At 47.5% G+C, this 22,583-nt stretch overlaps 1 protein-coding gene across 1 annotated transcript in view; it reads right to left on the bottom strand.

Moving 5' to 3' along the window:
• Positions 1 to 1,221: 1,221 nt before the first annotated feature.
• LOC148540706 (opioid growth factor receptor-like protein 1) overlaps positions 1,222 to 22,583 on the bottom strand; it is a 33,209-nt gene continuing 11,847 nt past the window's right edge. Inside the window, exons 4-7 of the mRNA XM_088442807.1 lie at positions 7,851 to 7,929; positions 3,720 to 3,786; positions 3,490 to 3,638; positions 1,222 to 3,395 (exon numbers count right to left, since the gene is read on the bottom strand). Of these exons, the coding sequence (XP_088298933.1) occupies positions 2,447 to 3,395; positions 3,490 to 3,638; positions 3,720 to 3,786; positions 7,851 to 7,929 (1,244 nt within the window). The 3' untranslated portion in view covers positions 1,222 to 2,446. The remainder of the gene's footprint in view (positions 3,396 to 3,489; positions 3,639 to 3,719; positions 3,787 to 7,850; positions 7,930 to 22,583) is intronic.

Genomic DNA, 22,583 nt, shown 5'->3' with positions numbered 1-22,583 from the left:
ATGGACCAGTCCAGTGACTCCTGAAGACATCTCACACGTCTTGTTTCCTGTTTCTGTTCTCTGCAGCACACAACATCATGACGCTGTGTTCATGAGTTCAGAGAAGAGAACAAAAGTAGGAGATGGTAGTTCTTATGATATTCTGGGGAGGGGGTATCGGAGATACCTTTCCCATGCCAAGGTGCCAAAAAAAACAGCTTTGAGCATTGAAGCCCATATCTAGCTGTTATGAGAAAATTCAAATAATGAATACATTAAATGCATGACATTGGTTTTAAAGAAGTGCATTTGACACACCAAATTTTCATCTTTTGACTTACCGTCTCCTTGCTACATTACTTTGTGGTGTTGAAGAACCCTGTTCCTTCTGTTACAGTGGCTTCTGTATGTGGCTTTCCTCTATTCTCCTCCACACATTGACATTAGCAGTGTCCTCACTCATAAGTAGACATTCCCTGCAACGCACAAGGATAGCAGTTGTAATCCTTGCCGAATCAGGCCCAGTATGAGCTAGTTTCTTCCATACTAAGACACATGCTGAAGTTATGGTTGGTTGATACAAGGGGACTCCATCCTGCAGATTTCTAGGTTGACAGCCCTGACTGTCCTAGCCTAGTGGGCCTATATTTTGCGTAGGTTTCCTTTGGTAGATACAGTTTGCGTCTAAACTCCAAAAATGTTACTATTAGGTTCATTTGTCTGCTGACTACAAATGTGTGTTCTCACGTGTTAGGGAATTCAGACTAAGGGTCGTATTCAATTAGATGCGAAAAGCCGTTTTCGACTTTTTTTTTTGCGAAAATTTTGCCTGAAAACTTATCTCCGTATTCAATTCCAGTCCGTTTTTGCCTATGCGAAAAGTCAATGCACTGAAATAGGCGACACTTTTTCTCCACAGAATAGCAGGAGAAAAGAATTGCAAATTCTACATTTTGGGGTACAGATGTTGGGAAAACACTCAGAACCCTTGGCAGAGGGCACACACACACACTTTATTTTCTTCTCAATTAGTTTTCTTTTTATTTTATACATAGAAATGCCTGTGTTCATCTTCATGAGCACTGTTCTCTGCAGTAGCTCTCAGGCACATACAACAGTGCTGCATGTTACTGCATTTGTGTTAACACACACACTTACTGCACTTGGGCTGTGTATGCCTGCCACATCCCTCCTTCATACTCCCTCTCCAGTTATAAGGAGACACTAGTGTCAGGAACTAGTAACTCTGCATTCGGGCATATGGCATTTCTGGTCTACAATCTTCACTTTACTGACAATGTTCTCAAGGTTATTTATTTATTAACATTCAATACAAATTCCACACCAATTTAAAACATTCAAAAACATGCACAAAATGCAATAAAAACCCAACACAGAAATAGAATTCATTTTTTGTTGAATTTACAAACAAAAAGAGTAACATAATTTGCACAAGATACAAATCTATGTAAATATCGAACAAGGCAGATTTGTGTCCTTTAAAAAAAAAGGAGTTACCCAAAAATTCATGTGTGTACCAGGGACCCGTTGCGACAGTCCACAGCCTCGCTGAATTTCTGTTCAGTATCAATGTACAATCAACTTCTTTTAATTTTCGTCATTTCTTTCAGATCACTGACATTGTAAAATAATTAATAAATGCTGTCCAAGGTTGAAATTTACCGAACATTGTAGGTGTAAAACGGTCAAAGTTTAAATAAAAGAAAAACAGCAAGTGTAGGGAAAAGAAATTATAAGCAGCATAGCTTCCTCCCTCTTGTAAACCACGTTGTCTGCATTTCCAAGCAAGTTAGATCTTCAGTGACAGGAGAGCTACACGAGTCAAGTTTACCCCAACAAAAACGTTAATGAAGAATTTGGTAAACAAAAAAAGTACACTAATGTCCAAATGTAAACAATGATACTATCTATGCTTAGATAACTGAAATATTCCCATCATTTAAACATTTTGATGTGTAGCAAGGAATTTGTTTACAGAAAAAAACAAAATAAGGCTACAGATTCATTAACTAGCACCAATATAGGAGGAAGAATCACACACACTGTTTGTTCAGTCAGAAATTAACTTAATAAAAGCAAATCTTTCCTCCATCGAGAAACATCAATTATATTAAAAAATCCATTTACGGTGCCCTGCTGGATGTGGAAATAAGGCCGCAGAACTGTCAGATTACAGCTAGATTCTTGGACAATGCTTCTTCCAATTTCATAGAACATGACAGGATCATGGATTATTCAACATCTGAACCACAATATCTTGCACTATCTGGCAAGACAATCCCCAGTCTACATGCGAGTGGTAATGCCAGGTATACCTCGGCAAATGCTTAGCCACCTCTGTTCCACAGCCATGGATGATACTCATTCTAACCAAGAACACAGGTGGTTATTGAGATTCTCTCTCACAACTTCCTGTGTGTGTCACAATTATCAGTGTTCCTGCATCTTAAATTTCTTCATTCTGTAATCTTGAATTATCCAACATCTCTCCCTTATTGGCTCCAGATGTATCATCCACCGTGTTATTGCAAACTGAATATGACTGGTCAACCAATTTAAGTTTCTTCACTATATCTTCTACTCCATCTACTTGACTTCCTTTATCTAATGCCACAGAACTGTCAGACGGAGGATCCGATGAACCACTACTTGAAAGCTTTCTTTTCCTGTGTGACTCTTTACCACCCTGTTCTCGGTCATTTCTTGTCTCTCCATTTACTGTTCCATCGTCATCTCGTACAGGTTGCTGTTTTGTACACTTATTGACGTATACATTTTTAGAGATTAATTCTCCTTTGGTAGGACTGGTTCCTGAGTTACTCTTGGACTTCATGTCATCTAAATTATTATGCATGTCATGTTTACCCTTGTTCTGCTTGTCTTCTCTCTCATTCATAGGTATTAGCTCCTTACTACCACCTTTATGTGGCTTAGATTTATTCTGATATGCTGTGTTTTCACTATCCGAGGGTCCACTAGAGTCCAGGACGTTAACTGGTTCTCTTTCAACCTGTCTTTTACAGTTATCCAAATCACAATTCTTATAATGTTTTCCATTATACCCCTTTTCAACCAGATTCCCTTCAGTTTCATTCACTTTTCTCTCACTTATCCCATCAGGTTGGTATTTTTTCAGTGCTTCCACAGGTCCCCAAATAAATTTCTCTTGAGGTTTGTAGTTTGACCAGGCAAAATGCACCAATTTCTTGCGGGCAATCTTGTCCTTCACAGTGAACATGAAATAGTCTAATACGCTTCTTTTTACATTCTGTAATTGGCCATTACACAGGGTCTCCTCCAGGAAAAACCTGACAAGTGGTGCCTGGAATTTTCCATAGCCCAGCTCCCCCAAACACTTCAGTATCCGTGTGATCCTCAGGTTGTTGTGGCTGCGACTGTGGAAAAGGACAGAGAAGATTAGAAATGTGCTGGATGTTTATACTTCTGTACCTACAACTCCCATGATAGCTGCAGAACTTTATCACTCACTTGTTGAGGTTCTTGAATCTCTCCTCCCAGTTTTCAGCTCGAGTCACTTCTCCAGTCTCATTGTCATGAAGTTTGATGCCGTAAAATCCCAGCATAAGTTCGTATGCAGCAATGAACCTCTCTCCGATTTCCTTTTCCTTCATCATCATCTAGAACAGGCAAATACATAATATAGTAAGACGGCTGCGACAGAACAGTCAAAAGAACGTGGTTCCCAAGGCTCCATGTACCTGAATCTCATACTGCGTCAGTGGTTTGGCACAAGAATTCATTCCACGCTCTCGCAGTGGAAATAGCCTGTTAATAAAACAAGTAGATGTCATGGCTTAAAGGAGATTATAATTTTTATTTTATTTTTTCTTAGTGGACATTACCCAATTTACATTTGTCGGTTTTTTGGGACCCTAAGATAGGGATTAATTTCTTCCATCAGTATAATGGTGACCTTTATAAAGTGATCACTGTGGTGTGAATCATTAATGTAGTCTGTACACAGTGATCAGTGGATATCAGGTGTGTGATGTATATGGTACAGGCGATAAGCATGCATCAGGTGTGTGACATCAGTGTATAGTTATAAGCATGCATCAGGATTTTTATATTGTTCTAACATGTAGAGTGTGCATCATATGTGCAAAATCAGTGTAACCGGTGTATAGTGATCAATGTGTATCTGCTGTGTGATATCATGACCTGTGCATAGTAAACACGTACCTGGTGTCCTATGGCAGTGTGACCTGAATATAGTGATCATTGGGCCTGATTCAGAGCTGAACGCTCTGACCAGAGCGCTCGCTCTGAATCAGGGCCCTCCTCCATGAAAATGGAGCGTCCTCCTGGACGCTCCTATAGCTGTGGGTCACCACCCACAGCATATACGAGCGTCCAAAAAGATGGTCGCGATGGTCTTGACCATCGGACTTGCGACAGAGACCCTGCAGTAGGGTCTCCCTGCCACAAGCCCTGGAGTGATTTTGGCTCTATCAGAGCCAAAATCACTCCCACTGACAACACTAGTGAGGTCAGTGGGGCTGGCTTCAGACGGTAGGCATTCCCATGGGAACGCCTCCGTCTGGCAGGCACGCCCCCGGCACGCCCACCAAAGGGGGCATGCTGTCACTCACCATCGACAGCACGCCCCCTTTGGTGCGAGACCCGGAGCGACAGCTTGGCTGTCGCAGTCCGGGTCTCGCACATGCGCACAACGGAGCTCCCTCCGTCGTGCGCATGCGCAGTTGGGAACATCGACCCGCTTGTAAGCATACTGCCGCTCGCGAGCGGGTTTGAATGACCCCCATTGTGTGGTGTGTGATATTTGTGTTAACTGTGTATAGTGATCAGTGTGTATCAGGTATGCGATATCAGGGTGGATTTCGGTACAGGATCCCAACTGTCAGAATCCTGATGACAGGATTAGGATACAGACACCTGACGGTCGGTATCCAACCCTCTCCCTACCCCTCCCTTACTGGTGCCTAAACTTAACCACCACCCCTGAAACTTCCCCCCACGACCCCAAACCTAACTCTCCCCTCTTAGTGCCTAACTCTAACCCCGCTACTAACCTTCGGGATGCTGGTGGTCTGCATACCGATGTCGGGATTCTGGCGTCAGCTTTCTGAGCGCCAGAATCCCCGCATCCCATCAGGGTGACCTATGTATAGTGATCAGTGTGTATCAGGTGTATAATATCAGTAAGACTGAATGATGCATAGTGATCCATGTACCTGGACTGTTATGTCAGTGTGACCTATGTATAGTGAATAGTGTGCATTAGGGGCCTGATTCACACCTGTTCGCTAGATGCGATTGCTCGCTCCCAGCGTATGGAAATTGGGCTAAGTGACGTCAAGGCAGGCGATCGCACGCCAAGTCAAAAGCACGCCCACTATGTCTTGGCGAGCGATCACTTGTGTATGTAGACACCCACCAGCCTGTCTTAAGATGTCCGCTTGAGCATGTCATCTCCAGGAAGTGTATGCAACCATTGGTACATCGAACACCATCGGATGCGATCGCAACGCTTGTGGCAGACCATACCCTACCGCAAGCACTTCAGTGTAAAAACCAGCCAGGTGACGTTTCCTATGACACTGGCTGATAATTATGCACACCTTTGAAACGGAGTTAAGATTTTCAGGCATGGCTGCGTTCGCACCTCCACTCCCCAGTTTCCAGTGGCCTGCCCCTATTACCATCCACAAACGACTTGACCTGTCACTCATTCAGCTGGGCTGTCTATGCTTGGCGAGCGTTTCTAGATCGCTCGTACTAGTTCGCGCAATACGAAGCGTACACATGCACACATTTAAAAACATCGCTCGCTCTGAGCGGCTCTGAGTCAGGCCCTAGGTCTGTAATAGCAGTAATAACGTGACCTGTGCATAGTAATCCCTGTAGCTGGTATGTTTGGACAATGTGTATAGTATACCAGTGTATAGTGATCAGTGTGCATAAGATGTGGTGTGAGGTCAGTGTACCCAGTACATCATCAGTGTATAGTTACTAGGCATATCTTATAGTGTGCATCACGTATGTCATACCTGTGTGACTGATGTGTGTGGTAAATGTATAATATTTGTTACCCGTTTGTAACTGTTCATCAGGTTGTGGGACGTAATCGTGGGCATGAAAAAAAGATATGTTGTATTACTGTCCTTTTTACTACCAATTGGATATCTATCGTAAGCTCTTACATAGCAGCAGAAAAATAACCAACGGCGCTCCTGACATCATGCAATAAACAAATGAAGTGTCTTTATGCAATTAGCAATGTTTTGGCCTCACAAGGACCCTCTATCAAGCTATGGATTCACAAATTGGGTACACAGTCATTTTTCTTGCTTTTCCTGAGTAGAGCCTGTATTCCTCTCTTTTTTATAGTCTTGTAATCTTATCGCAATGATGAGACTGTTTAACATATATGTTTTTTAGTTATGTTCAAAGTACTCACTTGCACCAAATATTTTGTTTCAACCTTAGGAGCGACACTATTTCGTAACTGATAATTATGCTTGTCCAAATCTGCTAATTATGCTAGTTTATTTTCCTGTGTGTGGTATTACGATACAATTTTTCTTCAGTTCCTCTGACAGATCGCTGTGTCATATGTTATCTACTGTATACTTTCATTAATTGATACACCAAAATCCATCTACTGCTTTATTATCACTGCAGTGCATATTGTGGTTTAGAACAATGGTCTATTCACTTTGCATTCCAGAGTATCACTTGAGTTTTTGTGTGGACTCGAGCGAACACTACTTGACGGACAGGCTCTGGTTTCATCTCTAGCATTTACTTGGCACCTTAGCATATTGATATTTGTTTTTGTCAACTATTGCATTAAGTAACCCATTGCGTGGTCATACTGTGTGGCATTATATGGATTTGGGCCCTAGGGTGTGGCAGAATATGGATTTGGGCCCTAAGGTGTGGCATAATAGGAATTGGAGGCAGGTATGGGCATGTGGCAGAATCTGATGACCATTGTAGGGGCATGTGTGGTGGTCTGATGGCATGTGGACAAGTTGAGGGGCATTGATAGGGCACATGTGGTGGTTTATACAAATTTTCATATATTTTAGTCGCAGATGATGGTCTGGCTCCTAAACTTTTAAACTGGCTCCCAAATTTTACAAAAATTTGTGAAGCCCTGATTTATTTGCATATCAAAGTCATGATGATGTCATTTGCAGCTTTTGACAGTATTTTCTCCTTTAAAATGCTGTCAATTGTATGCTTGTCATCGGTATGAAATACCGACGGAGGAGATGCAGGCTGTCAGTACACTGACAGCGGCATCCCAATGGTTCGAATCCCGACAGGGGAACAGTGAGTGCTCCCTGCAAATGTTCATTGCTCAATGCTCAATTTGCAGGGTTCAATGCTCCCTGCAAATGTTCAACAAATGTTCCGCTGTACGATTTACCCCCTAACCCTCCTACTAACCTTCCATACCCCGCACACTAGCCCTGATAAGTGCCTAACCATAACCCTTCCCCCAGTGGTGCCTAAAGCTAACCTCCCCACTCCCACTGGCTAACCCAAAGTCCACCTGGGATGGCTAAACCTAAACCTCCCCTCCCCGCGGCTGATACTTTGCCTGCCCCGGTCTCCTTACTTTGGGGTGCCGGCGCCAGGATTTCTGTAGTCGGCATCCCTATAGTAGGGATATTAATCGCATCCCGTATGCTTATAGCAACATAGCTTAAGAAAAGGGCCATGTGAGACACTAAAATAATCGCTAACTGTATAACTAAACTTCAAATGTTTATTCTGTGATATCAGGAAATGCCGTGGTTTTCTCTACCTTTTTTATCCATTATCTGGTACCTGGACTTTTATTGGAGTGCACTTACCACTGGATGTAGTAATGGTTTCTCTCGAGAATGTTGTAATTGGTCTTCCAATCCTTGAGGAGCACATCTATGTGCAGTCCTGCATATGACAGACTCAGCCAGTTAATAAGCGTGGCACTAAAAGTACCAGCTAAAAAGAGCATCCAACAGTTGCTACATATATCATGAACAAATCGTACATTGTATGACGTTAAGTGGTCAATTTAACTAGACGCAATTACAGAAGACTGATCTCTGCTCGCATCTCCATGGGCTGTAAGCATAAATCAGCCTTTCATGACCTATCGCCTGAAGTCATCTGGAGTCTTTTCAGCGGCACTCGCAAGTAACTAAATTTCCCCCAGTGGTGCCTGAACCTAACCTCCCCACTCCCGCTGCCTAACCCACCTGGGATGGCTAAACCTAGACCTCCCCTCTCCGCGGCTGATACTTTGCTTGCCCCGGTCTCTCAGATAGCTGCATAATCCAAGTGCTTTAATTCCAGAAAATAGCAGACAACCAGCAAGGTGCTCAGACTAAAATGATCATCAAACTTACTTAAATTTACATTGCAAATGCGTTGACAGTAGGATTTAAAACAGCTCTTTCATACCATAAAAAGGTTCGTTATGAAGGTGTAACCACATAAGGTGCGTACACACTGTGCGATCAGGAAAGACTGTACGATTACGACATCGTAATCGTACCGTCGTTCCTAATCATCTGAAGCGTCTGCACTGAACGATCAGTCGTTCAGTGCAGGCACAGTCCATCATTCCTGAACATGCCAATCTGTCGTTATCGGCAAATCGGCCTTCATGTTCAGGCGATGGACAATGTCAGGAGCGACCAGCAGGAGCGCGCATCGCTGGTCGTTTCCGACATAAAAATGCATGATTTATGCACGAGTACCGAGCGATTGCACGATTACGATGACGTAATCGTGCAATCGCTCAGTAATATCGGCCAGTGTGTACGCTAAAGACAGTGCGCCTAAAAAAATATGATCACATTCCTGTTTTGAGATGACTCACTAGCTTGATGTGGTCACACCTTGACAAAGAACCAAAGAAGGTTAGAAACCGTTACCAAGATAACAAGAGATATGGTAAGAACTTACCTTTGTTATCTCTGTTTCTACGAAGTCCATAGGGTCCACAGGGTTGACCTTGGGGTATAGGTTGGGAACCAAATCCGGGCACCACGCAGTTAAAGCTTTTAGCTCCCAGGATGCACTGGGTCCACTCTCCCTATAACCCCACCCCCAAGCCAGAGGCACCTCAGTTTGTAAGTAGCCAAAGGCCGGAGGAGGAGAGAAAAAGAGAGAGAAAACTGGAACACTCAATAACCATACTCACAGAAATGGGAGACGGAAAACCGGTGACCAGCCACACAGCCCATATGAAGCCAGGTGCGTCAGGGCGGGCGCCCTGTGGACCCTATGGACTTCGTAGAAACAGAGATAACAAAGGTAAGTTCTTACCATATCTCTTGTTTTCTACTTCAGGGTCCATAGGGGGTCCACAGGGTTGACCTTGGGGATGTCCCAAAGCAGTTCAACCAAGGGTGGGGACGCTCCTGTGCTGAGAGGAGAATCCGTCGCCAAAAAGGAAGCATCCTGAGAGGCAAAGGAAACCAATGCCTAGATCCTTAAAAAGGTGTGGACAGAAGACCATGTGGCCACCTAGTAAGGCAAAACAGCCGAGGCGCCACAGCGAGCCGCCCACGAGGGTTACATGGCCCGAGAAAAAACAAGCATCAACAACAGAAAGGCCTACCCATGGGTAGGCCCCTGAGGAAGACCTACGAGGCCATCCACCAACATTTGGTTATAGGCCGGCCATCCTTTCCTGTGAAAACCAGAAATCTCAGACCACCAATAAGGAGTCCGATTTCCGTAAGGAACCTGAACGGATCACATAAATCCAAAGAGGCCGGACCACAGTCAGTCAATGAGGCCACACCAGCCGAGAGGACTGGGGACAGAATGGCCGTACCATAAGTTCCAGAATAATATGGAACCTGAAAACCACTAAGAAGAAACACAGGGCGAGAGCAACTCACACCCTGACATGATGCCCTCCAGAAGAGGGAGCCACATGAGAACGCTCCCAATTCAGACACTCTCCTGGTTGATATAAACACCCTGAGAGAAAGAGAGAGCCTAAGCAATAGACCATGTAATGGCTATCACAACCAGCGGTTCCATTGACTGTCCCCGGAGGGAACGAAGAACCACTACTAACTCCCAAGGAGTCCCTAGGGAGGACAAATGGAAGCATAATCCAGAAAACACTCCAAAGGATGAACTGGATACCAGAGTGGAGCAATTCCATATCTTAACCATACTGACAGTGTAGAGATCCGCACTGTCAGGAAGACCAGGCCAAGTGTGAAACCCAAGCCAGCCAGAAGGAATGCCAGAATATCTGGAAATCCTGGACACCGGAGGATTGTATCGACAGGTACAATACCATAAGATTTATGGTTGCCACAGTTTGTGGTAGGTCCCAGCAAAAGCTGATCCATGTGCTCTAATCATTCCAACGATGACAAAGCCAGGGAAGCCGTAAGACCACTGTAGGGACACAGTCAAAGACAAACGACCCAGGTCCAAGGCAAAACCAAGGACCCTGAGACAACAGGTCCGGGCAGCGAAGCATCAGGAATGGAGTATCGATGGAGAGACTCCGAAAATCCAAGTACCCCTGACATCTGGGGCAATCAGGAGCCACCAGCAGGAAAGCATCTCCGTCTCCACTGAAACACTTCCAAAGACCTCGAGGAAGAAGGGAGACCGGAGAACAGAGGTACACAAAGTGAAAGGACCACTTCATCGACAAAGAGTCGCTGAAGGTTGCTTCAGAATGCCCAGAGCTGGACTGTAACACCATAGTGTGATAAAGTCAGAAGGCCCTGAGGGTCACCTCAGGGGGGCCCCCCCTGCTCACCAGGAGATGAAACCTCTCTTGGGGAAGAGACTAGTCCCCGGGATGCACGTCGTGACGGCTGAGGACTCCCGCTTCCCAATGGAGAGCTCCTGAAATGAACGCTGCCGAGATGGTCGGGAGGAGACCCTCGGACTATGTCCGAATATGTGACATACCTGTCATTGCCACCCAACGAACAGTGTTGCTAAAAAGGAATCCACTGTCCTGACCCTGTCGGACTGAACCTTTTCAGGTTCACCGGGAAACAAGAGTTATGCCAGAGTAAGTTAATTGACAGGGTGGAATCGACAGACGTCCAACTGCACTGAAAAGGATGCGAACCAGACACTGTCCATAGCAAAGAATACCCTGGACGAGATGGCCATAGCCACCCGGACAGGGACCGACTTGCCTCCGGAGAGAGCATCATCGTTAGAACGAGTTTTTTCTGTCGGATCACTGTTCAATCTGGAGATGAGCCAATTATGGAAAGGTCTGGAATGGAACTGAGCCCATTCCACCATGCATCCCAGAGTGTAAAGACATATGTCGACTGCGCAGACAACCACGTACTCCTAATGGAAGAGTGGAGATTCCGTCTTACGCCAGAAGAATTCTCAGATTCTGAGAAACCAGCAGGGATCCTAGATGAAGAATACCCAGAGAGGGATGCAGGGAGGACTTTTTCCCCGTTGATTAAACGTCTGCACCCTGAAGCCACAGTCATCCTGACCTGGCTGTAAAGTACCCCGGTGATCCCGCTAAGAGCAGGAGGCCGTCCAGGTACAGGAGCATTGGGATATACTGAACAGGAGAACTGTCAGAAAATCCAAAACACTGGTAAACCCCTGTGGGGCTGAGGACAGTCCCAACAGGCAGAGCCCGAAAAATTTTAAGTGTTGCTGTGATACAGCAAACCTCAGCCCATGCTGAGGAAAGGTCTCTGTAAGTACCCGTAGGCACGCGTCCTGTATATGATACCATAAAGTCCCCAGGTTCCAAACATCGTATGATGGAGCATAGGGATTTCCTCCTGAGCCCAGGTAGCTTTAGGAACTGGTTCAGGGAATTGAGACAGAGAATAGGCCAAAGAGGACCATTCAGCCACCGCACCAGAAAGAAAGCAGAACAACCAGTCCCTCACTGAGATAGTGGGGATGGCCTAATTAGCTCCGCTTACCGCAACAACTGCATAGCTTTCTGGATCTGTAAGGCCCTTGTAAAGAGGCCGCCTGAGCAAAGAGAGGGCGTACCCTCCTACCCACGGCAACTTGACACTAGTACCGGGCGAACTGAGAAAATCGGTATCTCCCAGTTGTAGGCCTGTCCCGTCAGGCTGAAGAGATATCCGTAGGTTCAGAAGCAGGATCGGCTGGCAGTCCAGGCCTGCTCGGTACTGGATATGTCGGCCCTTGTAGATGCCGACAGTCTACGAAGAAACAGACCTTTAGGCTGACCCAGAGGACAAAAAGACTTTACAGACTTAGGCCCTCATTCAGAGCCGTACGCTCTGAGCAGAGCGCACGCTCTGAATGAGGGCCGGGCTCCATTTTCATGGAGCGTCCTCCTGGACGCTCGTATAGCTGTGGGTCACCACCCACAGGCTATACGAGCGTGCATTGTGATGGTCGCGATGGTCGAGACCATCGCGACCATCGAATTTGCGAGCCGGAGCCTGCGGTTGAGGTTTTCAACCACAAGCTCCGGAGTGATTTTGGCTCTATCAGAGCCAAAATCACTCCCACTGACATCACTAGTGATGTCAGTGGGCCGGCTTCTGACGGGAGACGTTCCCTTACGAACGTCCCCGTCAGGGAGGCACGCCCCCGGCACGCCCACCAAAGGGGGCGTGCTGTCAATCAACATTGACAGCACGCCCCCTTTGATCGGACACAACGAGCGAAGGACTTTCCTTCGCTCGTCGCGTCTGGCGCATGCGCACGACGGAGCTCCCTCCGTCGTGCGCATGCTCAGTCCATAACATCGACCCACTTGCGAGCGGACAGCCGCTCGCGAGTGGGTCTGAATCAGGCCCTTAGTCTGAGGCCTTGTAGAGGGCATAGCTGAAAGCGGTAAACTTGTCGTTAGTAATACTGCCAATGTTACTACAATCTTGTCAAGGTCAGGACCAACCAAGATCAAACCTAAAGATGGTATCTGCACCTCTGCATTCCCAGAGCGCAGCCATAGGGTATTACGGAGGATACAGTCGCAGCCGGAACTCTGAAAGTTAGGAGACTGGTATCCAATATAGGCATTTCCACCTATGACAACTGCATATATTACGAGAGCGACCAAATACATTTGAACCCCCGACGTGTTGGAGGAGAAAAAATGTTACAAATGCATCAGCCCAATATGCAATAGTATTAACCAACCATGCTATAGCCATGGTAGGATGGGTAACAACCCCTGAAAGCAAGTATACCGATTTCAGGCAAAGTTACCACCTACGGACCACGCAGGAATGGGAGGCGTAGTAACGTCTGTAATCCGACGAGTAACACGCCCATCCACCCCAGGAGGGGCTCGTGATGACCCTCAGGGAATTTGGGACAGGAGGCCAAACACTGTTGTAACACCTCCTATCTGGCAACAGCCAGAGTCCCGCTATGCGATCCACCCGCTAGTCAGCAACAGGGAACCCGAAGGCATGTAAGACTGAGGGTGTATGATACAGGTGCAGGTCAACATTCACTCTAACCAGAATGGACCTGCTACCAGCCCTAAAGCAGGGATAATAATACCTGAAATAGGCTTCCACCCGTAAGAGGGAAAGAGCCCAAAACAGTATCCAGTACATGCAGAGCCAACTGGGAAGTAACCACAGGGCGTCAACCACGCCAATTTGCGTTTCGTAGAAAACGACACCACCCAGGGTGGCTGTTGTGGTAATCCCTGCAAGGGGCATGACAGACTATTGTGGCACCAGGGGGAATTCATATACTGCGAAAAACCCCTGCAGGGAGCGATAGTCTGTGTCACAGGGGAAGAGTGCAAGAAACTGTGAGATACCCTGAGATGAAAAGGGCAGTATGGTGGAGTAACCCCAAGTGAGGTACAACAATGGGGCCCACCCGGCAATCCGCAATTGAGAGGATCCAGAGAAAACAAACCGCCCAAGGGGGTCGTGAAAGGGGCCGGCACCCGATGACGCCACATACAGAACCCTTTATGAGTCAAATCCTCCGCACTAACACCTGCAGCACATGGCTTGCAGGATAGGAAAAATGGGTGTAGTATAATGCTCTATCTCCTGGTCAGACATATCTGACCAACCCTCTTGGCGGAAATATTAAGCAGCGCTATACTGGTCCTGACTGATGCCAAAAATTAGCTGCAGGGACCCATTTTCAGCGTATGCAACACACAGTTCCATCTAAAATATGGCAACGTGCAGCACGCAACAGTATGTGACAAACCTCACAAATATTAACAAGTATATAAATGTGAGGTCTCAGAACCACCCCAAGTACAGCTGTATTAGGGCAGATAAAGAAAAGGGATAGATATACACTGACAGGTGAGAGAATTAAATACAGACAGTCAGCACTAGCATAAGTCACATACCATGCAGATATATACATAAACATGTCATAATATACTGCACTATTACACTGCATTCAACTTACCCAGATTCAGTGTCTGGGAAGGCTACAGCGCTGTGTACATTGACCTGATGGTGAGGTACGCAGGGGGACTGGACTCACTGCCATGTCCGGAGCTCTGCTGCTGCACCACAAGAAAATGGCCGCTGGAGACCTCAGAAGAAGCGTGGCCCGCGGAGGAAGCAGCTCAGCGACGCCAGACTATACATACTGAAAGGCGCGCTGAGCTGAGGGGAGGAGCCGCTGTAACAGGGAAAGCTTCCTCCCCTGGCCGGCTATTAACCTCCCGGGAAGCCGGCTCCCAGCGCCGATCAGTAAGTCCCTGGTGGTCTAGTGGACACACGGGGTATGGGGGGCCCGCCGCCACTGCCGGCGCCTCCGGTCTGTCCCCGGAGACCGGAGGCACAGGACTGCATATTAAATGCGCGGATCACCGCAAGCGGTGATCTGCGACCTTACCTGCTCCCCGTGGATCCGGCAGCAGTCCTGGGCGCCCGCAGAGTCCGGCTAGTACAGACTCTGGGGTCCCGCTGAGATCCCCAGATCTGTACTGGCGTCTCAGCGCCGGCGGGGTGACGGAGCGGCAGCTTAGACGTCCTATGGACAGTCCGACGCTGCCGCTCTGAAAGTCCAAAGTAAAAATAAAAAAACTTTGTAAAATAAAGCTTAGGGGCTGCTAATCAGCTCCCCACTGCACTAAACGGTGACCCGACTCCGGCCGGGCACAACTTAAACTGAGGTGCCTCTGGCTTGGGGGTGGGGTTATAGGGAGAGTGGACCCAGTGCATCCTGGGAGCTAAAAGCTTTAACTGCGTGGTGCCCGGATTTGGTTCCCAACCTATACCCCAAGGTCAACCCTGTGGACCCCCTATGGACCCTGAAGTAGAAATGGGATGTTTGTGATTATATACTACATTTCTGCATATACAGTATGTGGCATGCTTTTCACTTCAAATCTCTCCCTCAAATCATAATTAACTTTTATAATTCTTTGAAGACAGTTTGTTGCTTCCAGAGTAGTAAAGGCAATTAAGATAGAATAGTATTTTTTTTTCCTTTTCAACCAAAAGTAGAATATCAAATTTATATTTCCAAGATTAAAACAATGAACACATTGAATAAATTAAAAGAAATATGTAAAAATCATGACGTTTGCAATTTAGTAGCCTTTAACATTAAAGATGGGGTGAACAACTTTACTTTTTTTCTTTTATCTAATATCATGCTATTTGCATCTTATACTAAAATGGTTTTATTATTCTGGCTTCTGTCTGTTTTTCAATAAAAACTTCACGATTCAGATGTAATAGGTTATTTGTTGACTTTTGTCAGAGCAGAATACTACTATGTTGATTAAAAAAAAAAGGAGTTATAGTAACTTACCTTTGTTAACTCTCTTTCTTCGAAGTCTATAGGGTTCACAGGGAGACCTTGGGGTGTAGGTGGTGGATGAGGAATCTGGGCACCACGCAGTTAAAGCTTTCAGCTCCCAGGATACATCGGTTCATTCCCCCTATACTCCGCCCCTGAGCCAGAGACATCTCAGTTTGTGACAGGCCGGAGGAGGAGAGAGAGAGAAGGAAGACTGGTACACACAAGAACCACACTCACAGAGACGGAGACGGAAACCGGTGACCAGAAACAAAGCCCATCCGAAGCCAGGTGCGTCAGGGCGGGTGGCCTGTGGACCCTATGGACTTCAAAGAAAAGAAAAAAAAAAAAAAAAAAAAAAAAAGAGTTAAAACGGTAACTTTTACCATAACTCTAATTTTCTTCTTCAGGGTCCATAGGGCTCCACAGGGAGACCTTGGGGATGTCCCAAAGCAGTACTTTAAAATCTGGCTCCTGAAGGAAGAATCCTGAGAGGCGAAGGTATCAAAGGCATAGAACCTTAGAGAGGTCAGGACAGAAGACCACTTGGCTGGCTTACAAAGCTAAACAGCCTAGGCACCACGTCGAGCTGCCCACGAGAGACCCACAGACCGAGCAGAATGAGCTGTAACATAAGCCGGAACAGGAAGGCCTGCCTGCGTATACATTTGTGAGATAGTCATACGAAGCCACCTAGCCAACGTACATTTTTTGGCTGGCCAACCCTTCTTGTGAAATCCATAGAGCACAAATAAGGAGTCCGATTTCCAATAGGAACTGGTACGGTCCACATAAGTCCTGAGGGCACGGACCACATCCAAGGAGGCCTCACTTGTCGAGAGGTCTGGTAACAAAGGCCGGGACTACAATTTCCTCATTAATGTGGAAACTAGATACAACCTTAGGGAGGAAATCAGGGCCGAAAGTACCGCCCTGTCCTGGGGAAATATTAGAAATGGGGAGCGACAGGAGAACACCCCCAAATCTGTCACTGGTCTGCCGGAAGCTATAGCCAGAAGGAAAAGTCTTTGCTGTTAACCACTTGAGTTCCACCGAATCCAATGGTTCAAAAGGAGGACCCTGGAGGGCACGAAGAACCACTGACAAATCCCAAGGAGCCACTGGAGAGACAAAGGAGAGGTTGAATCCGGAGAACAACTTGGAGGAAGGTGCGGATATCCGGTAGTAGAGCCAGTCTACATTGGAACCAAATTGACAGAGCAGAGACATGCACTTTCAGTGAGGCCAGGGTCCAATCCGGCCTGAAGGAAGGCCAAGACTCTGGAAATCTTAAATACCTGGGGGTCGTAAACTCTGGGACGACACCATTGAAAATACGTATGCCTCACTCTGTAGAAGATCCGAACAGAAGCTGGTTTACGTGTCCTGAGCATTGTCTTGATGACAGAGCCAGAGAATCCTTTGGACCTTAGGAGGGAAATCAAAGACAGATGACCTTGAACCGGGTAAAGGCAAACCCTGAGACAACAGGTCTGGACATTGAGGCAGCAGGAACGGAGTGTCGATAGAGAGACTTTGAAGATCTTAGTACCAATGACGTCTGGGCCTCGCTGGAGGTACCAGCAGGACTGTGCCGCTCTCTTGTTTGAACTTCTGAAGAACGCGAGGAAGAAGGGCGACTGGAGGGAACAGGCATGCAACCTGGAAGGCTCACTTCACTGACAGAGCGTCCACCAAGGTTGCCTCGGCGTCTCTTGTTCGGGACCCATACACTGGCAGTTTGTAATTGTGCCGGGAGGCCATGAGGTCCACCTCTGGGAGGCCCCATCTGTTCACTAGGAGGTGAAACACCTCTTGGTGAAGAGACTATTCCCCGGGATGCATGTCATGACGGATGAGGAAGTCTGCTTCCCAATTGAGAACTCCCGGAATGAACACTGCCGAAATGGCTGGGAAATGACACTCTGCCCATGTCAGAATACATGACACCTCTGTCATAGTTGCCAGACTTCGAGTGCCTCCTTGATGGTTGATGTAAGCCACTGTTGTGGCGTTGTCGGACTGAACCTGTACGGGTTTCCCGTGAAGTATGTTAGGGCTGTCTACAGGGCCTGTTCCAATATGTTGCTTGGCAGGGTTGATGCAACCGTTGTCCAACAGCCCTGAAATGAGTGCGGACCAGTCACTGCTCCCCAACTTCGGAGACTGGTGTTAGTTGTGAGGATCATCCAGTCCGGGATCCAAAAGGGGCGACACTTGGTTAGATGAGATGTCTGTAGCCACGAAGACAGACGCACCTCCGGAGAGAGCACCATCGTCTGAGCCTTGAGCCGATGGGGTAAGCCGACCGACCTGGAGAGGATTAGCCTTTGTAGAGGCCTGGGATGAAAACGAGCATATTCCACCATGTCGAAGGTGGATACCATGGATCCCAGAACCAGCATTGTTGAGTGGACTGACACCTGGCGACTGTGGAAGCATCTGCATACTCATAATTGTAACGTGGAGATCTTTTCTGAAGTCAGAAATATTATCTGCTCTTGAGAATCCAGTAGGGCTCCCATCCTCTGAGGGATTCAGGGAGAACTTTTTCCAATTGATTAACGACCCATGTGCTTGTAGAAAAGCAATTGTTAGTTGCAGATGGTGGTGGAGCACTTCTGGGGAACCCGCTAATAGCAGTAGGTCGTCCAGATATGGTGACAGACGGACGCCCTGTCTCCACAGATGGGCCGCCATGATAGCCATAACTTTGGTCTATCCGCAGCTCCATGGGTATTTACCAAAGGGCAGAGCCCGAAATTGGAAGTGTTGCTGTAGTATAGCAAACCGGAGAGAACACTGATAAGAGGGTGTTATAGGTACATGTAGGTATGCGTCCTGAATATCCAGTGATATCATGAAATCCCCCAGTTCCATAGCCAGGATGATGGAACGTAAGGTTTCCATCCTGAACCTGGGTACCCTTATGAATTTGTTCAGGGATTTGAGGTTGAGGATAAGCCGATGAGACTCATTCGGCTTCTGAACCAGAAAGAGTAGAATAAGAACTAGTCCCTTGCTGAGATAGAGGGACTGGGGCAATTACCCCTGCTTGCAGCAAGGACTGTATGGCTTCCTGGAATTGTGAGGCCTTGTTCGGGTCCGAAGGAGGGACTGTGTAGAAAAACTGGTGGGGAGGCCGTCTGAGAAATGAGAGGGCGTACCCGTGAGAGACCACTTCTCTTACCCAAGCGTCCGTAGTGGTATGACTCCAGAATTGGGCGAATTGAAGAAGTCGACCTCCCACTCTGGGATCCCAGAAGGGGGCCCGTCCAGTCAGGCTGAGGGGTTATCCTCTGGTTTTGAAGCAGGGCGTCTTGTGCTCTAGGCCTGCTTCTTGGGTATGACGGTCTTTGTGGAAGTCAACTGCCAAGGATAGGACTGGCCTCTGGGTTTTCATTGGGGACGAAAGGACCGAAAGGAAGTGGTTAGAGGCCTGGAAGAAGTTGCTGAAGGCAGAAATGCCGTTTTTTATGCTGCCAACGTAGTTACATTCTTGTCAAGGTCTGGGCCGAACAAGATCTCCCTATTGTAGGGTAATCTTTCCAGACCTTTCGTAGAATCTGCATCTGCCTTCCAAGAGCGCAGCCACAAGGTATGGCGAGAAGACACTGCTGCGGCAGAGACTCTGGAGGTTAGGAGACTGGCATCCAGTGTTGCCCCCCCAAAAATAGGCTGCCACATCTCGAATATGACCCACCAATGACAACTGATTCCCCAGAAGCCTCTGTGGGAAAAGCGTCCTCCAGTGCGTCGGCCCAGCTTTCTATAGCAAGTACGTTGATTTCAGACAAGCTTCTACTTTCCTATCCGTAGAATCCTTTAAGGAAGTAATCGTAGGCATAGGTAACGTAGCACTTTTAATTAAACGTGCAACATGTGAATCCACCACAGGGAGTGATTCCCATTTTGTACAATGAGCCAGTGGAAATGGCTAACATGAGGTCAAACACTTTTGAAGTTGATACCTCTTGCCAGGCGATTGCCAGGCTGCAGCCATGTTTTGCAGCTAGCTGATTAGATAGTGGGAATTCTGCGGAAGTCACCTTTATTCGTTTAAACAGAGGGTGCTTGGATCGAGGTGCTGGCTCGTCATCCTCCATTACTAAGACAGATCTGACAGCTCGCACCAAAGCAGGAATATAAATATTTGACAGAGTCTCCACCTCCTGTAGAGGGGAGTCGGGGTTAGAGACATCAGCAGCCTCTCCCTCGTCAGAGGACACCACAGATTCAGAAGACTGTGTGGACTGTGATGACAACACAGTACGCTTAACTGCCTTGTGTAGGGGTTTCTCACCCTGCAACATGCTCTGAAGAGCAGTAGATGAAGCTGCTAGGCTCTGCACTGAAGTAAAGAGAACATCTACCCATGGTGGAGGCACAGGAGGAATCTGCATTGCTGGAATCTGTTGTGGTAATCTCTGAGGGGGAATAACAGTCTGCTGTGGTAACCCCATAGGGGGAAACACAGCCGGAACCGTTAAGTGGTCCGCAACAGAGGCCAGGACCTGAGAAAAGGAAGTCCAAGGGGGTTCCTGTACAGGTGCTGGGGGGTTTGATGTACATGGTGGATTGAAACACCTAACACATAATCCATCCTGTACCAAATCCTCCTCACCAAAACCTGCAGCACGTGATCTGCATGATAGCAGAATGGGTGCAGAGGTATGCTTGTTATCCTTGCCCCTGACAGGCATAGCTGTAGAGCAATATAACACACAATATGGCATTGGGTATAATGCAACCACTGAGTATGTAGAATACTAGTAGGAATGCAATATACTGGTCCTGTCTGACACTTGGGTAAGCTGCATGAGCACACCGCCAAAATATGGCACAGTGCAACATACAACTGTATGTGACCAACCTTACAAATATTAAGTTCAATAGATGTGAGGTACAGGAAACACCCCGACTACAGCTGTATGTTAGGGCAGAATCAGAGAAAAGTTATATGTTGACAGTAGAAAACAGACACAGATAGGCAGCACTAGCACATACAATGCAGAAATATAACTGCAAATTGGCACTCCTATCGACTACACAGACTCAGTGTCTGATAGGCTATAGCACTCCATATACGCTGACTCCAGGGAGAGGTATGTAGGGGGACCGGACCTCGCATTACCCTGAGAGAGCTGCGACTGTGCCACTGGTAGAAAATGGCCGCCGGAGACCTCAGAGAGGGCGTGTTTGGAGGAGGAAAGCAGCTCAGGGAAGCGAGACTTCAGAGGAATGGCGCTCTGAGCTGAGGGGAGGGGCCGCTTTAACGGGGAAGCTGACCTCCCCATGCTGACTGTTTACCCACCGTGACACTGGGTCACGTACCATAAGTACCCTGGTGGTCTAGTGGATCATGGTGGCTGGAGCCTGTGTCCACACTCAGCGCCTCCGGTCTGTCCCGAGACCAGAGGTATGACTGCGGAATCGGTAGGATTTACCGCCGGACCCATGCCCGGCGGTTGGAATCCTGACAGCAGCATCCCGGCAGAGGAGGAAATCCCGTCATCCAAGGTAAGTATATACTAACCTGTTTCTACCCCCTAACCCTCCCTTAGGGGTGCCTAACCCTAACCTCTCCCCCCCCCAGTGCCTAACCCTAATCCCCCCTCTAAGTGCCTAACGCTAACCCCCCCCTTCCCCTACCCTACACCTAACCTCCCGGGGGGGTGCCTAACGCTAAATCCCCGGGAACCTTAAACCTAACCCAAACCCCCCCCCTTTTCGGCTATACGCGCTCGGCGTCCCTTCGATCGGGATGCCGGCCGTTGATATCCCGTCGTATGTCTGATGACAGGTGTCGGGATTTTGACGCCTGTCGTTAGACACTTGCCGGGATATGACAGTCGGGAAGCCGGCTATCGGGATTAGGTCCGCCGGCTTCCCGACTGCATACCATGACTGCCCATGCGCGGGTCACCGCAAGCGATGACTAGCCTTACCTGTCCCCTTGCGTCCAGCTTGCAGTCTGGGTCTTGTCCGCGGGGCCAGCTAGCTAGGACCCCGGGAGGCGCGCCGAGATCACCAGCCGGAACTTGCGTTGTGGCGCCGGAGGGGTGACGGAGCGGCAGCGCAGACGTCCTATGGACAGTCTGCTGTTGCACGCTCTGAAGTCAGAATAATAAAATAAAACAAAATATAAAATAAAGCTTATTGGGCTGCCTGAGCAGCCTCCCGCATAATGGTGACCCGACTCCGGCCGGGCACCAACAAAACTGAGTGCCTCTGGCTCGGGGGCGGGGTATAGGGGGAATGGACCGATGCATCCTGGGAGCTGAAAGCTTTAACTGCGTGGTGCCAGGATTCCTCATCCACCACCTATCCCCCTGTGGAGCCCTATGGACCCTGAAGAAGAAATATATCTAATTTACTGAGAGTAGTAATCATAATTAACAGAAATTAAATAAACTACTTTGCCTGGATTAATCAAAGGTCTTGGAGATTAAAAACAAAAGGCAGCTGAAAACAAACAAAGCAATATGTTTGAGAAAAGCTGCTGAAGGGCATGTACAAGCCAACTTAAGTCATCTGAATGAGATCGTGAGCTATGAGATAGTCTGGCTTTGGGTGATCATATCAATCTAATCAGAACCCAGTGTTGGAAAAAACGCAGCTTAATGCTACGTACACACCTGGCTGATATATCGACCAGCGTAGACAGAGCGGCCGATCAGCTAAGCTATATACACTTACCGATCGGCTGCTCAATGTGTCTGCGCTGACATCACAATTGAATTAGCCCAGCTGATGTTAATCACCGGCAGTCCCTGCAGCAAGTGTATGGGCAATCAGTGAGTACCCGTACACACAGCAAGATTCGCCGATATATCTGCAGATAT

Source organism: Taudactylus pleione, unplaced genomic scaffold (genome assembly GCF_031769625.1).
Source record: "Taudactylus pleione unplaced genomic scaffold, aTauple2 ptg000018l, whole genome shotgun sequence".
Taxonomy (NCBI): domain Eukaryota; kingdom Metazoa; phylum Chordata; class Amphibia; order Anura; family Myobatrachidae; genus Taudactylus; species Taudactylus pleione.
Note: the sequence above shows the minus strand (reverse complement) of the source record. Positions and strands in the feature narration are given on the sequence as shown.